The following is a 13,417-nucleotide window of genomic DNA, read 5'->3' as shown; positions in this document are numbered from 1 at the left end:
CACAGACTGTAACTGCCACACATGCATGAGACTGCTCATCGTTGGATGACTTCGCTTTCTTCCTCAGCTTGTTAACCAGGTAATAGAAGAAAAAAGTAGTGGAAAGATGTTTGTCCTGGGAGTTTTGTCGGTGGCTAAGCCTTTATAACAGACTGGTACGAATTGACCGTTGATGTTAGAGCAGTTCAGCCTAGCAAGCTAGCATTTCTCCTCCTGACAGTACAGTATGTGATGGTCAGAGTAAAGAGCTACAGTGTCTTTTTATCCGGGATGCTTCATGCTTGAGGAGAGGTTGTGAGTCCACGTCAAAGCTCAATGTGTCGTTTTAATCTACTTGTATCTTTAATAAATTAGCGAGGAAATCCAAAGGCAATGTGGAGAGTGGGGGTGTGGTCAGGTCTACTCATTCATTCATTTCATTCTGGTGCGGCATGTCCTTTTGTCTGTCTGGTCATAGGGTCATATTCAGTCATAATATAAAAGGTATTTTTGCTTTGGTCAGTTAAATCAAATTAAATATATTTTAGGATATATAATTACTTTTCATATTTTATTATTTAGACCACCCAAACTTTTTTATGTCAAGGACCCCCAGGTTTTGTCACAGTGACCCTATTATGACATGTTTTGTTATCTGTCTCTACTGAAGGTTTGGAGATAAAAGTGTAAGGAGTGACACTTTTAATGTTATACATTACATTCTCTGATTGCACTAACTTCTAGTGTACAAAATAGCTGTGAAATTGAACTAATGACCATCTGGAACCCTCTCAAGGACCCCTGGAGGTCCCTGGACCCCAGTTTGGGAACTATTGGCCCAGAGTTTTAGACCTGTCACGTGGCTAATAGATGTCAGGACATGGCCCGTGGCAGGATAGAGGAAGGATATGCCTCTTCTGCTGACTAACCAATATCAGCACAGCTCCATGTGCACTCCAGGTTATTTGTGGAGGCATTTTACTTTGATGTAACGTCTAGACATGCATTGAAACACTTTGCTTTCCTTAGAGCTGACTAAATTAATTGAAAGTGAAACGAGCGAGCCTCAACATGACCTTTTTACCTGCTGGCAGAATACCAAAACTTGATCCATCCATCTAAGAATACCTTCATCATCAAGGACTCAGAAGATGGTGGAGGCTGAAATGTTTGATTTGGTGAATCTGAGCTTGTGTGATCTTTGAAAAAACATCTACTCTCAAATTCCAGACCTGTTCAGCTTTCATTTCAGTGTAGCCTAATCCTGTGTGCTGTATGAACACATGAGATAAGCTTGTCTTGTCTTTGTGATCACAATCTCAGCTTTGGTTTGTTTTCCATCGCTTCACTGGAGAAAATCAAACAGCCCTTTTGTAAACTGACGTGTGACAACCTGGTGTTTTAGTAAAAGGAAAAACCAAAAAAGTCAATAGACTGACATTCGAGCAGAATGACTCCACATTCCTGTTGCAAATTGCTTGGTCATGCAGAAGACAAGGAAGGAAAAGAGGAAGATAATAAGCTTTCTTATCATGGCCTCTTAGCACTCCTTGTTTATTTTACCATTGTTTCCCTCTACACATGAATGGACTCAGTATTTCATCCATCAACACGTCAAGTCCCACGTTTGTTTACATTGCATAAGCTAAAAAGATCAATGTTAACCTAAACACTAATATGCTAGCCTAGGCCTTTTCTGCCTTAGTGATTCTGGAGTCAGTCTCAAATTCAGTATTGCTTGGCTGTTGCTCCATTCTAGTAATGCGTAGCCTACTAAGTTGTGTTTAATTGTAAACCGGTAAGCGCTTTGGCAGAACACCTCGGATCGTGCACAGTTTGGGCTACAATCTTCTCACTTTAAACCCCATTAAGCTGTCTGCAGTCTCTTTGGAGCATCTAATTATACACTGAACTGCATACTACATGGTCAGGCATCATGGCTGCCCTCCCTTCCTTGTCAGTCTTGTCAAAAGCCTTCCTATGAAGGTCTCAAGTTTCCATTCTCAGGCATTTTCTCACCCTTCAATAGCATCTTACCTTAAGGAAGTGTAGTCTACCATACTGTAAGCACATTACGTTATTTCCCAAGAAATGGATAAATGGCTTATTTGTATTTGAGCCTAGTATGAGACTTAAGGCCTTTGTTTGGGTTCTGGGAGTCTAGAGTGTAATTGGGATACTGTATTCCCGCCCCAGTCTTAAGTCTCATGAGGGTAACTACGGTTATTACAAGTGCACTGGGTCACAGCTTCACAATTACCATGTTTTGTGAGAACATGCCTTTACCTTTTGTGTAGCTGGTGTAACCTGAGCAGCCTTGGGTGCAGTGTTGACCCAAAATGACACACCCTAACACCATTGGAGCTGTGCTGGATAAGGACCAGCAGACCACACACTGGTGGCTGTAAAATAGTCTTATTGTCCAGTGGATGGTAAAGACTAGATATTAAATCTTCCATACTGTTACTGTTGTAGTGATGACGGAGATGTGTGAAGCATATAGGCCTTGAAACATACAAAAAACCTGAAGGTGAATTGACAATAACAGTGATCATATTCTAGTTACGCTATATTGTGTAGTTGTCAGCTGAGAGGATTGTGTACAGGGAAAAGCCAACCTACACCCCATAATAAGGGACAGTTACCATGTTGTATTCTCTCGTTATTATAGGTGGCTCAAACTGTCTTGGATAGGTGTGTTTTTTCCTCTGGGTGTCTCTGAGAAAATTACACATTTGGCATGCATGATGATCTGGATCAAGAGTTATAATTCCTCACTTTTTAAGGCCTGTACCAACTGTGTGGGCTTCTTTGTTCATCCAAATCCACAGGAATACAAGTGTTAAGTAAGAATACAGTCTCGGTGGCTGGCCAGTGTTTTTATATCCTATTTCATAGTCTGTTGTAGAAATTAAAATGATGACCAAAGGTCCCCAGGCTTCCTTTTTTAGAAGTAGTTGAACTACAGTAGGCCCTTGTGTAGCCAAGCCTCAGACTTACAGCCAGACAGGAATAAAGAGCGAAGACTGTGGCAATGTTGAGATCTATTTATCAATTGTGCTTAATTGTGGCGTTCCATTGTTCATATATGCAATTCAAAGTATGCAAACCACAAACTAGACAGTTTACAGCAATTCAGAATATGCATATTACATATTCTGAAGTCCTGGTTCAGAATTGCAGTACATTTCTTTATTCTGAACAGTTTCACTGTCACAAACATCCTCTGTTCTCGAGGAGTTGCAGGTAAAAAAAAATCCACTCCATGTAGGCGTTAGTAGGAGTTGTAGGGTTTTTTTCCATTTCAAAGGGTGTACTGGCTCACAGCAATGCTCCATACACTCTTGCCACCGTTTGCCTCTTCGAGGTATAAAAATACTGGAGGCCAGAGTGGTGATTGCATTTGCCTTTTTGGACGAGAGGACAATGGGCAGGCATTATGTAAGCTGCCAGGACTGCATGGTCCTCACTCAGTTGCTCTATATATCCCTCTGCACCCCAAGACAGGTGCTGTCTTAGTTGTAAGGGCAGCCACTGCTGGCTGAAGGCTCTGAGGGTACAGAGAAACAGATAGCTACAGAAAGATGGGCATGTATTCATCAGGAGCAGCTGTTGGCTCTGTGAGACTGGAAGTGTTCCAGTAACTATGTGCACATAACTTAGCACAGTCATGCTGAAGTCCTGGGTCCTGCCAACCCCCCCAGCCCTCAGCGAAGTTAGCGTGGCCACTGGGCTGTGAAGAGCCTATTAGGGAGGCAGAGACGTCTGCATGTTGAAAGGCTCAGGACGCGGCCGGGTAACTTCTAAACTACAGAGCTATTTCAGGCAAAAAGACTTGTCAACAGAGGCAGAGCTATCAACATACACCACCGCCAGATCCCCATAGAGATCCACAAACAGGGCAGCTGTCATTGGCAGACTGCTACACAGGGGTCAGACGTTTCATTACCAGACTGCAGAGGAGACCTGGGTGGGTGAGAGCGCTGATCAGGGTTCTGGTGAGTTCCTGTCAGTTCAATTTTTCTTCTTATACGGATTTGGATGTGTGAAATTATGGGACCCAGTTTCCACATGTTGGTCACCTGTTGCCACGATGCACCGGCACTTTGAAAGCAGACAGTTTGTCCTCGGTTGCACCACTTGATTCTGCTTTCCTCGCGTCCAGGAAAAAGGTCTGGTAGACTTGTTTTAGAGTTGGAGAGAAAAATAACAGGAAGCTGGAGAGAGAGAGAATTTCCGAGTTGTGTTAACACTTTAGATAAAAGCTAGATTTCTGGAGGTAGGGTGTTATTCTTGTGTATAAAATCTGTACTTTGGTCACTCTTAAATGTTATTTTTATGTTTTCATTCCTTTCAGTGGGGGAACTGTTTTGAACTGTCCACTTAAGATGGTTTGGATGAAGTGCAGGATGCTGTAGTTTACCACATTTAGCCATGAACTGTAAGCCAAAACCTTTCAACTCTGGCTCCAACTTCATTCAAAACGGCAGAAAATGGGAAGAATGAGGACCATGTTTCCATTTTGTGCAGGTTAAGCTATATGAAATAAACATACTGTCTGTTGGTCATGGTTATAAATGTTGTCAGTCCTCCTTGGCCACATTCAGTCACACCTCTTTTTATAGTTGACCACAGTTGTGTCCGTGGATAATGCTATTATCAGAACACTACTGGGATTGAGGAAAGCCCCAGTCTTTGAAGTGAACTTCAATTTTAGCTGCTTGTGGTTTTGACTGCGTTTCTTTCCCCCGCAAGACTTGCATGTGACTTCACAGTGAACACACATCCCCAGGGACAAACAATTATATCTCACACACACACACGTGCACACATACACACACACACATGCACGCACAGGCTTGTCACTCCTGGCGTCGGGTATTTCTTCAGCCCTAAAGACTCCTATAAGCTCATGTGGAATGCTTGATTATTTGACCAACTGGTAAGCAACGTGTTTAGATCACAGGACTGTTCTTTGTTTGGTGCAAAACACAATTAATCCAGCGGCTTTTATGACTTTGTTGTGGATTATTTGTGTAATAATGTTGATTTCTCCATGACTGTTAGGTTACAAGTGTTTTTCTGTCTCATAGCCAGAAACCCAGCCATGTTATCATGTCTTTAAATTAAGATTTTACCCATCTTACAGAACTCCATTTTTTTTTTCAGTTGTCAGTTCACACATTTTCTTCAACTCCCAAAATTCACTTCGACTAGACCCATTGGATAATAATATACTTAGGAGGACGGCGGGGCGGGGCAGGGCGGGGCAGGGTGGGGGGGCAACATGGTCACAAGATGCATGAACATGTCAGCATTTAGATTTGATTGACAGGATTTCATCAATGTCATTGCCAGAAATAAATCAAAATTTAAGAAATTAGCCAACATGTAATTGGTTGGCTGCTCATTTCATGCACACATATTTACAAATGCGCACATGACTGCACGCCTTGCAAATGAGTAAATGTCCTGTGCAGATTTGTAAACATCCATACATGAATCATCATTTTCAGCTGACATATTTCAGATCAAGTGACTCCACCCTTGCGACCGGACGAGGAAGGATTTCCCTGGACCCTTTTATTGGTTCCAGTGTAGAGTAGATGTTTTGCTTTATGGGAACTCTAGTCTGGGCCAAAGTACAAAACGGGGTCGGGTCAGGTCAGTGTTTTGTGTATTTTTGTTGTTGTTTTTAAAACACAAATATAGCCTAGTTCTTAAGTTGATGGGATTGCTGTTTATTTTGAATGTAAACTGAAAAAGGTATCAGGAAACTGCAGTATCACTTATTGGCATTGCTTATTTGAAGAGATCATAGTGACTGTATTACACAAGCTCAGGCCAGGCCTTTTTTTCCTGACGCAAGTTACTCTGCTTTTCATGAGAAATAGACTTACCTCCCCATTGCCCAATATACTATTGAAGAAGGCCTACTTGGAGTGATTCATCCCCCCATCCTGTAGCCTTAACTATTCGGGATAAGAGATACCATTCAGTTCTTTGAATGTCGTGGTAAACCAGACATTTGTGGCTGTCTCTTTCATGTTCCCATAGACTATTTACCTTCAAACTTACTTCAACAGCTGGTCACCTATTGTCTATGTGTCGCAACGAAGGTTTATGTCATTGTAGATTGAGAAAGAGAAATAGACTGTGTAAGTGATTTCCACATGGGAAACATTGCATGTAATCCTCATTTCATTAAAGACAGATATTGATCATTGGAGTTTGATTTGTTTTTGTTTTATCTTGAGGTCATCATTAAGTCATTGTGCTATCAAGGCACTGGGATTGATTTTCATATTATTTTAAGTAAGTGTGCGTGTGTGCGTGTATGTGCGTGAGTGACAGAGATAGACAGAGTGCATGCGTGCGTGTGTGAGCAGCAGCCTCTGACTCAGTGTTGAGTGGGTACTGGAGTCACATGGCTACTTGTCAGCAGGCTAGAGGAGGAAACATAATCCCGAGGAGGAAGGCTGCCGTTATCAGTCCATGCATGTTAGTCTGAGAGAGCACTTGGCTCGACAAGAGGCTGAACAGCACACGATTGGCCAAGGCGCACACTCTACACCTCTAACTCTCTTTTCTTTTGTCTCTCTGCCTCCCTCTCTCTCTCTGTTTGTTTTTGTCTTGCACTCTGACCAGCTCCTGGTCTCTCTTTACAGCAGAGTTCAGAATTGCACTACAATGTCAGCGGTGGCTTCTCTGCAGTAAGCACTCAAAGGTACAGTAAGATCACGCATCTCTTTATACATATTTGTTTTGACCTCTTGTCTCTCACCATTTAGTTGTCAGAATGTTTTTTACTAAAATTTGTTGGTTATTTTTTTTATTCATTATTTATGTACAATTTGGTGATCAGAGTTGTACATGTGAAACTGTCAGGTTAAATCTTATCAAACTTGAGAGGATTTTTTCCGGTTTGTGTTGCACTATTGTAATATCCAGTTGACTTCAGGAGAGAGGCATGAACCATGATGATTTGTTACCATTTTAGTATGAACTATAGCTTGAACAATTCACACAGGTTACACACTAGAAAAACAAAAACACCCCTATTACATCTTGTTTTGCCCACTTGAATTTTAGTGGTCCAGCCATGCTTCCCCACTGTTGTATAAATCCCAAATTTAGAGTGTTTATAGCCATGTTTGGCCTGTGATGGTTTACTAAATGCTGTGGTCAATTCAAGATGAACCATTTAGCTCCATCAGAAAACAGACCTTGTTTTTGATGTCTTTTTCTTAACTTAAACCACTTAAATACTTGTTACACTTAGGTCTGTCCTCTGGCATCTTGTGTTGGTCATGTTTTTCTTCATTAGAATCTTGTCATTTTATTACACTGATGATAATGGTGTCTATGCTGCGTATTTATAGCAAGAGTACAGAATGTTACATCATGTTATTTGTGTTAGATAAATCATTAAGGCCACAAATTATCTCAGTGGGGATACAGGCACTTGGGCTAAGGTGCTATCACAACTACACAATCAAAAAAATAGTTTTCAAGAAAATGCATTGTCTGCCAAACAAACAATGTTTACAGTAAAGATGAATCACACACTGTCCTTTTTTGTCAACCCAGTTCTCTAATGAAGTCTTAAATCAGTCCTTTCCTCCCTTTCATTGTCCTGCCTTTATAAGTACAGGCCTGTGTGTCGGCTGAGGTTTTGACATTACGATCAAGCCTCTATTTCTGGATTGGCATTTTCATTGGCAGTTTTGTATTTTATTGAACTGTTCTTAAATTATGCCTTTTGATAGAAGTTGTAGATCAGCATGCAATCTGCGGTCTCCACTCGCATGCCAAACTGGCGATTGTCCTGCTGGATCACTGGGTTAAGACACATATGGTCTCATGTCGTGAGTCTGGCTCTTAACCTCTGTCCCATATAATCCTGTCTCTCTCGCTGTCTGTCTTTTCCCTTCCTTTTCATTAGAGCAGGAATACCTTTTTTTTTTTTGCAAGAAAAAAAATTGGGCCTGGCTAAAATTGTAAACTTTTTGTCTTTTAACCTCGCAGGTCTACATGGGATTACAGTAAACGGTTTTGCAAAAGAAGTTCAAGGACAGTATCAATGTTTTTGACATACTATGGCATTCTAGCCTTATTAGGAGTGAATATCTCTGATCGTTGTTTGGCATATTTTACTATTTTCGAGATGGTCAGTGGCCATTTTGTGCTGACTCATCACTGCTACAGGCTTCCAGTGTATCTGAAAATGTACCCTAAACTTCTCAGACTTCTAAAGAAGGACTGTGTGATGGAAATGCCAGGCCAATTTCAGAAGTGTTAATTTTTTTCCAAAAAAGTTGCTCCAATGTGCCTTATCATCTAAATGTGAGGAGGAAGAGGCTGAGAAAAGTTACATTTTACAAGTGAGCATCAAAGCTGGAAATTTTTCAAAGTATCAAACTTATTTTTTCGGATACATTTGTACTCTGTAGGAGTGATGAGTCAGCACAGAATGGCTATCAAACATCTTAATAATGGAAAAAGATGCCAAACCATGGTCTGAGTTATTATCTTGCTCTTAAGATATGACGCAAATGTCAAAATGATGGGTATCTTCCTCTAAAACTTTCAGACTAGACTGGTTTAGCTACTCCCAATAAGATTAGCCAAGAGATAACAGAAAGGGAAATGTACTCTGGCAGTTCCTGAGATCCCTGCAATCTCCCTTAAGAGACTATAATATCCAGGTTACACACTGTAAGCAGCTGAATTAAGTCAAATATGAAATTTAATGAATTTTATTTGGCTTATAAACAGAGGAGCTTGTGCTCAGAGTCTCTTGATATTGTTATGAGAGAGCATATACGAGGTATATTATAGTCTGGCCAAATAAACTGTTTATTTACTGTTGCTTTAGTGTTTATTTGTTGATATTTATTAAGTAAACTATTTATTTACTTATTTAATCAAATTTGTGAATGGCAAATTTGAGCCATGTACGCTGGATATCTACACAGTTTTAATAAAAATGGCAGTGTAGCCTGAGTTTATCTCATTGGTGGAAGCTCATACTGTAGATAAATGAGCAATTTGGTACACAGTAACTTCTTCGCTGACGTCACACGATTGTATACCATGCACTTGGTGTCCTCTCCGTCTTTACAAGGGACAGATGAAGGTGACGGCTCCTAATGCTGTGATAGGCTGAGTAAACCTATAGTTCCAGGGCTTGACATTTTGACATTTTGTATTGACCTATACAATAGAGATAATGGCATAGACATAGGCTTTTTGTGTATGGCATTATGGACACTAGGAAAATCCCTGAGTGCACTGTTTCTATTTTTTAATTCTGCTGCTCTTCTTCTTGACAGGCTGAATCTGTAGCACTCACAGCCAGTTACCTCCTTCCTGTTTTCATACCAACTTCCTCCCAGAAGAATAGTTTTCCCAGGCCCCGTGTGCACAAATTTGAGGCTGTGACTAAAAGTCCTGTGGAGAAGGTGAAGTTTGGAAACAAAATGATTACCCCAGGTTTCTCTCGCTTTAGTGTCAAGGAACAGATTGCACCGTACCGGGCTTCTGAGTGACACTGGAAAGATACTGTGAACTTCTTCCAGGGGAAGTGCAGAGCATCTAGTCCTCGCATCTTCTTGCATTGTCAGCATTCAGCCTTTTCCTTTTGGTCACGTAAAAAAATTACATAAGGAACAAATAGTTCCCTCTTATTGAAAAATAAGATCTCAGACAGACTGATTGTACATGAGTGGTGACAGAAAATACACTGGTTAAATCTACTTACTCCCTCAAATTGTTGCAATTTATATTACTCTTGTTCCAAATTGTTTGTTCTGATCATTATTGTTATCCTAACAGTATTATTACAGAAATGCCCTCAGGTACACAAGCTGGTTCCCATGGCTTTGTGCTCAGGATCCCAGTGATCTGTAACTTTATCCCTATGCAGCCAGCCCTCCCTCTTCCACAGTGGTGGGGTCTAGGTTTACTGAGAAAGTAATCTTCAAACACACCCAAGCTAGCTAAAGGTCTCTAATAGACTGTTATCACAATCACTGCATGGGTAGCAATTCAAAGTTGGCAAGCCATTCAAAGTTATTATTCTACACATTACAGCCTTCTAGTGTGTAATTAACAGTCGCTGATTACCTTTTTGTTAGTATAAATAAAGAGCAGTAAAATGTTGTACTCTGCTCAGTGTCTCGATTTCAGGTCTCTTTGGCAGGTTATGTCTCTGTTCAATCAGCATTCAAATACAAGTTCGCACTGTCCGGCCCACAAATTCCACCGCATGGCGTGTAATCTATGGTGTAGTTGATTGTGCTTTAACTACACGTAGATATCCCTTCTTGTAAACAAGGTCATTGATATGATTGTGCTTTGGCATCAAGGAGGCTTGTCCTGACTTTGATAGCTGCTGTCAGAGAGCCAGAGCGCCTTCGGTAGAACTTGATTTCTGCTGGTGACACTGAGAAGGAATGGAGTCATTAATGGACCAAAAGGGGGCATCCTTTGCTCTTAGGCCCATGTTTGAATGAGAACTGCTGTTCTCTCAGTGAGGCTGCCAGTGAGACACTGGCGCCAAGATTTCAGTAAATTGAAACCCACCTAAAAGTCTAGTATATCAAAGAGATTGTAAAACAAAGACTTCCGCTCTTTGTATCAGTCAGATTATAGCTTACATTCAACAATACACCCTTTCCTTACTGTCATTTTGGCTATACTAATTAATATGCTTATATTAATTCATGCATTCATTGATCTTTGTGGCCTAATAATAAAACTCTTAAATCTAGGCCTATATTTTTCATGTAAATGCCATTTTCAACTCTTTTTTTTAATTTTTTTTTTAGTCCAGACATTTCTCCCAGGCAACATATTACTTCTCTCCCAGGTCCAGTGGGTGCGTCTGCTGTCTCTTCCAGACTTTCATTGTACTTTATTGTCCTCTTTATCTTCATTAACGGTCTGTACTGCCCTCTAAAGCCCCGATGGCTGTCTGTGATTGTGACCCTCCTCCTGTTCCACTGCCTGAATTAAGATTACCTGTGGATTCCTGTGGTTATACTGTCTGTGGTATTACAGTCGAGACTTGAGATGGAGATGGAGGTGGAGTGTAGCAGAGGCACGTGCCGCCACTTATCTAAGGGTCCTCTCCACAGTAGCACTGTGTTATCTGGCTCTTATCAGACTGTGGTGGCTAATGACCTTGAATGGCGGTGAGGAAGTGCTGTAGGGCTGGAAGCCGAGGGTTGTAGAAATGAATAGAGACGGCTTGTCATTGTTTATAAAGGCTTGTCGGTGTGAAGTGCTGTGGCCATTGTATGATCCTCAAGTCATATTCAAGTAGTTTTTCACTTCATTATAAAAATGACATTTCAGTTAGGCTTTTTGGTTGTTTCCAAAGTGTGGTCGGGGGACCCTTAGCGGTCATTGAGGGGGTTCCAGGGTCTAATGTGCATCTATTTGGGGGATGTTTACATTAAAGCCTTTGGAACCCCTTAGTTAGGCTACACATAGTATTCAGACATTACTGGCCGATACAGATATTAGACTACAGACATTTCAGTGCAGCATTTGCCTCATGTTTTAAAACTCCAGCTTCGTGTCGACTAACCTCTTAACCTCTGTGTGTTTCCAGGTTATGCTGCCCAAAAGCTGTCTGAGTCCCAGTGAGAAAGAGAAGGGCTAAAGCCGCACAGTTCCAGACCAGCTTTCCAGAGCCTCTCCAGCAGCGACTCCACTGCAGAGACATGAGCAACCCCAGCGCTCCCAACCAGGTCACAGACGCCATGGCATCAGTTATTCACAGTGTAAGTCCGCCCGTCCACCCGCACACAGAAAGGGCTCAGTCTCTTCCCAGTGAGGTCAGCCACATGATAAAACACATGAGGTAAACATGGTGACCGTGGTGACAAACAAGGAGCAATGCTATTCAATAGGATTTGATGTTTACGATTAGTAGTGTAATGGTAATTTTATTCACAAGACTGCAGCTGTTCAGTGGCAAATTTACTTCAATTGCAGAAGTAAAACACATTCTCTCTATGCTGGATTTATGCTGCATCAGCATTCTCCGTCCTCCTTGGCATCAGAGTGTATATTTTGGATGGTGCTGTTCCCTTCAGAGCTGTGTGTATACAAATCTAGTCACTCTAGAGCCAGACTACATACTTTGGATCTGACTTCAAAAGAAAAATGTACAACATAGTTAAAAAATAGTCTCCCCCAAGCACCAGTTTAGATCTGCACAGGGAGCTGCTCCTGCTGAAATGCCCTCATTATTGGGGTACTGGAGGATGTCAAAGGTTACACAATTGTAACGGTTTCCTTCCCCTTTTCTTGAGTCGGTGTCTTGCCAGTGTTGGATATGCTAAAATAACTTTGACTGCACACATGGACATAGTGTTCTGGAAAACATAATTGCATGGCTGTTGGTGGGATCACTATGATAAACATGAGTGGCAATGCCCAGAGGCTAGCCGGACTATAACCCAGGTCAGTGGCCAAAGAAAGTGGCATTCCTCTCCTCAAGGGGTTCTCAACAAGATCATCTGTTGAGACGCAGAGGTAGAGGTCAGTCAATTAAATTTAAGATCACTAGATCGAGGGAAAAATCCACCCTTGAATACTCTTGTTTAGATATCATCAATCTGTGAGGCCAATGCATTCCAGAAGTTATTTGGTGAGGAAGGGTTGTAATTGACTTTTGGTGCACCCACTTTCCCTCAACCTGCCTCTTCTACTTCAGTTAGTGATTTCCTACATTTCCCAGAATGACTTTCAACAACCCCCAGAGAAGGGGGTTTTCTGTGCTATTTATATTCTGTGTTATACTTGTAGGTAGTGACGGCGACGTCGATAGCATAATAAGAGCAAGAGAGTGAGAGATTTTCCAGTTGAGAAAAAGTGAAAGTGGAGAGTGAGAACAATGCCGTGGTGCGCCTTACCCGGTCATTCAAATTGCACAAAAGACACTGAAGAGGGTGTTATATTTCACATGCTACTGATGACGGAGCCGCAAAGATGCAAGCTGTGGCTGCATTGCATTATGGTCTATTCAGGCTACTTTTTTTTTTTAACAGAATTAAAGTGTTTTAGGGTGAATTTTTCTTTTAATTCCTTAGTCGGTACGTGGGGGCTGCTTGAATAGACTTCTTATGAGCTTCAAGTTCCATCGTACTCTTTAAGTGACAGATAATTAATGATTGAAAGAGTACATGTGCTTTGTTCAAATACCTTAACTCTCAGAACCAACCTTCAGACAGGCACATCATGTTCAGATGGCAGCGCTAGGGCGGTGCTATACTCAGTTCAACCCACTGTACTTCCAATCCAGGAAATGCCTATTTTTCCCTGAGCTTTGCATTTTTGTCAGTGTTCAGTCAGCTGCTTCCTATCCAACGTTGCACAATCATGTAACCGTCCAGACAACCCCTCGGTCTGCCTGCACGGCTCC

The 13,417-nt window shown here is 41.5% G+C and overlaps 1 protein-coding gene across 2 annotated transcripts in view; it reads left to right on the top strand.

The window, feature by feature from the left end:
* slc4a2b (solute carrier family 4 member 2b) overlaps window positions 1-13,417 on the top strand; it is a 35,856-nt gene continuing 22,439 nt past the window's right edge. For both annotated transcript variants that reach the window (XM_071921468.2, XM_071921465.2), the window contains exons 1-3: window positions 1-79; window positions 6,628-6,706; window positions 11,600-11,771. In XM_071921468.2, the coding sequence (XP_071777569.2) occupies window positions 11,712-11,771 (60 nt within the window). In that variant the 5' untranslated portion in view covers window positions 1-79; window positions 6,628-6,706; window positions 11,600-11,711. The remainder of the gene's footprint in view (window positions 80-6,627; window positions 6,707-11,599; window positions 11,772-13,417) is intronic.

This window comes from Centroberyx gerrardi, chromosome 22, assembly GCF_048128805.1.
Source record: "Centroberyx gerrardi isolate f3 chromosome 22, fCenGer3.hap1.cur.20231027, whole genome shotgun sequence".
NCBI lineage: Eukaryota > Metazoa > Chordata > Actinopteri > Beryciformes > Berycidae > Centroberyx > Centroberyx gerrardi.
The sequence above is the reverse complement of the archived record's forward strand: the minus strand, read 5'-3'. Positions and strand labels throughout refer to the sequence as shown.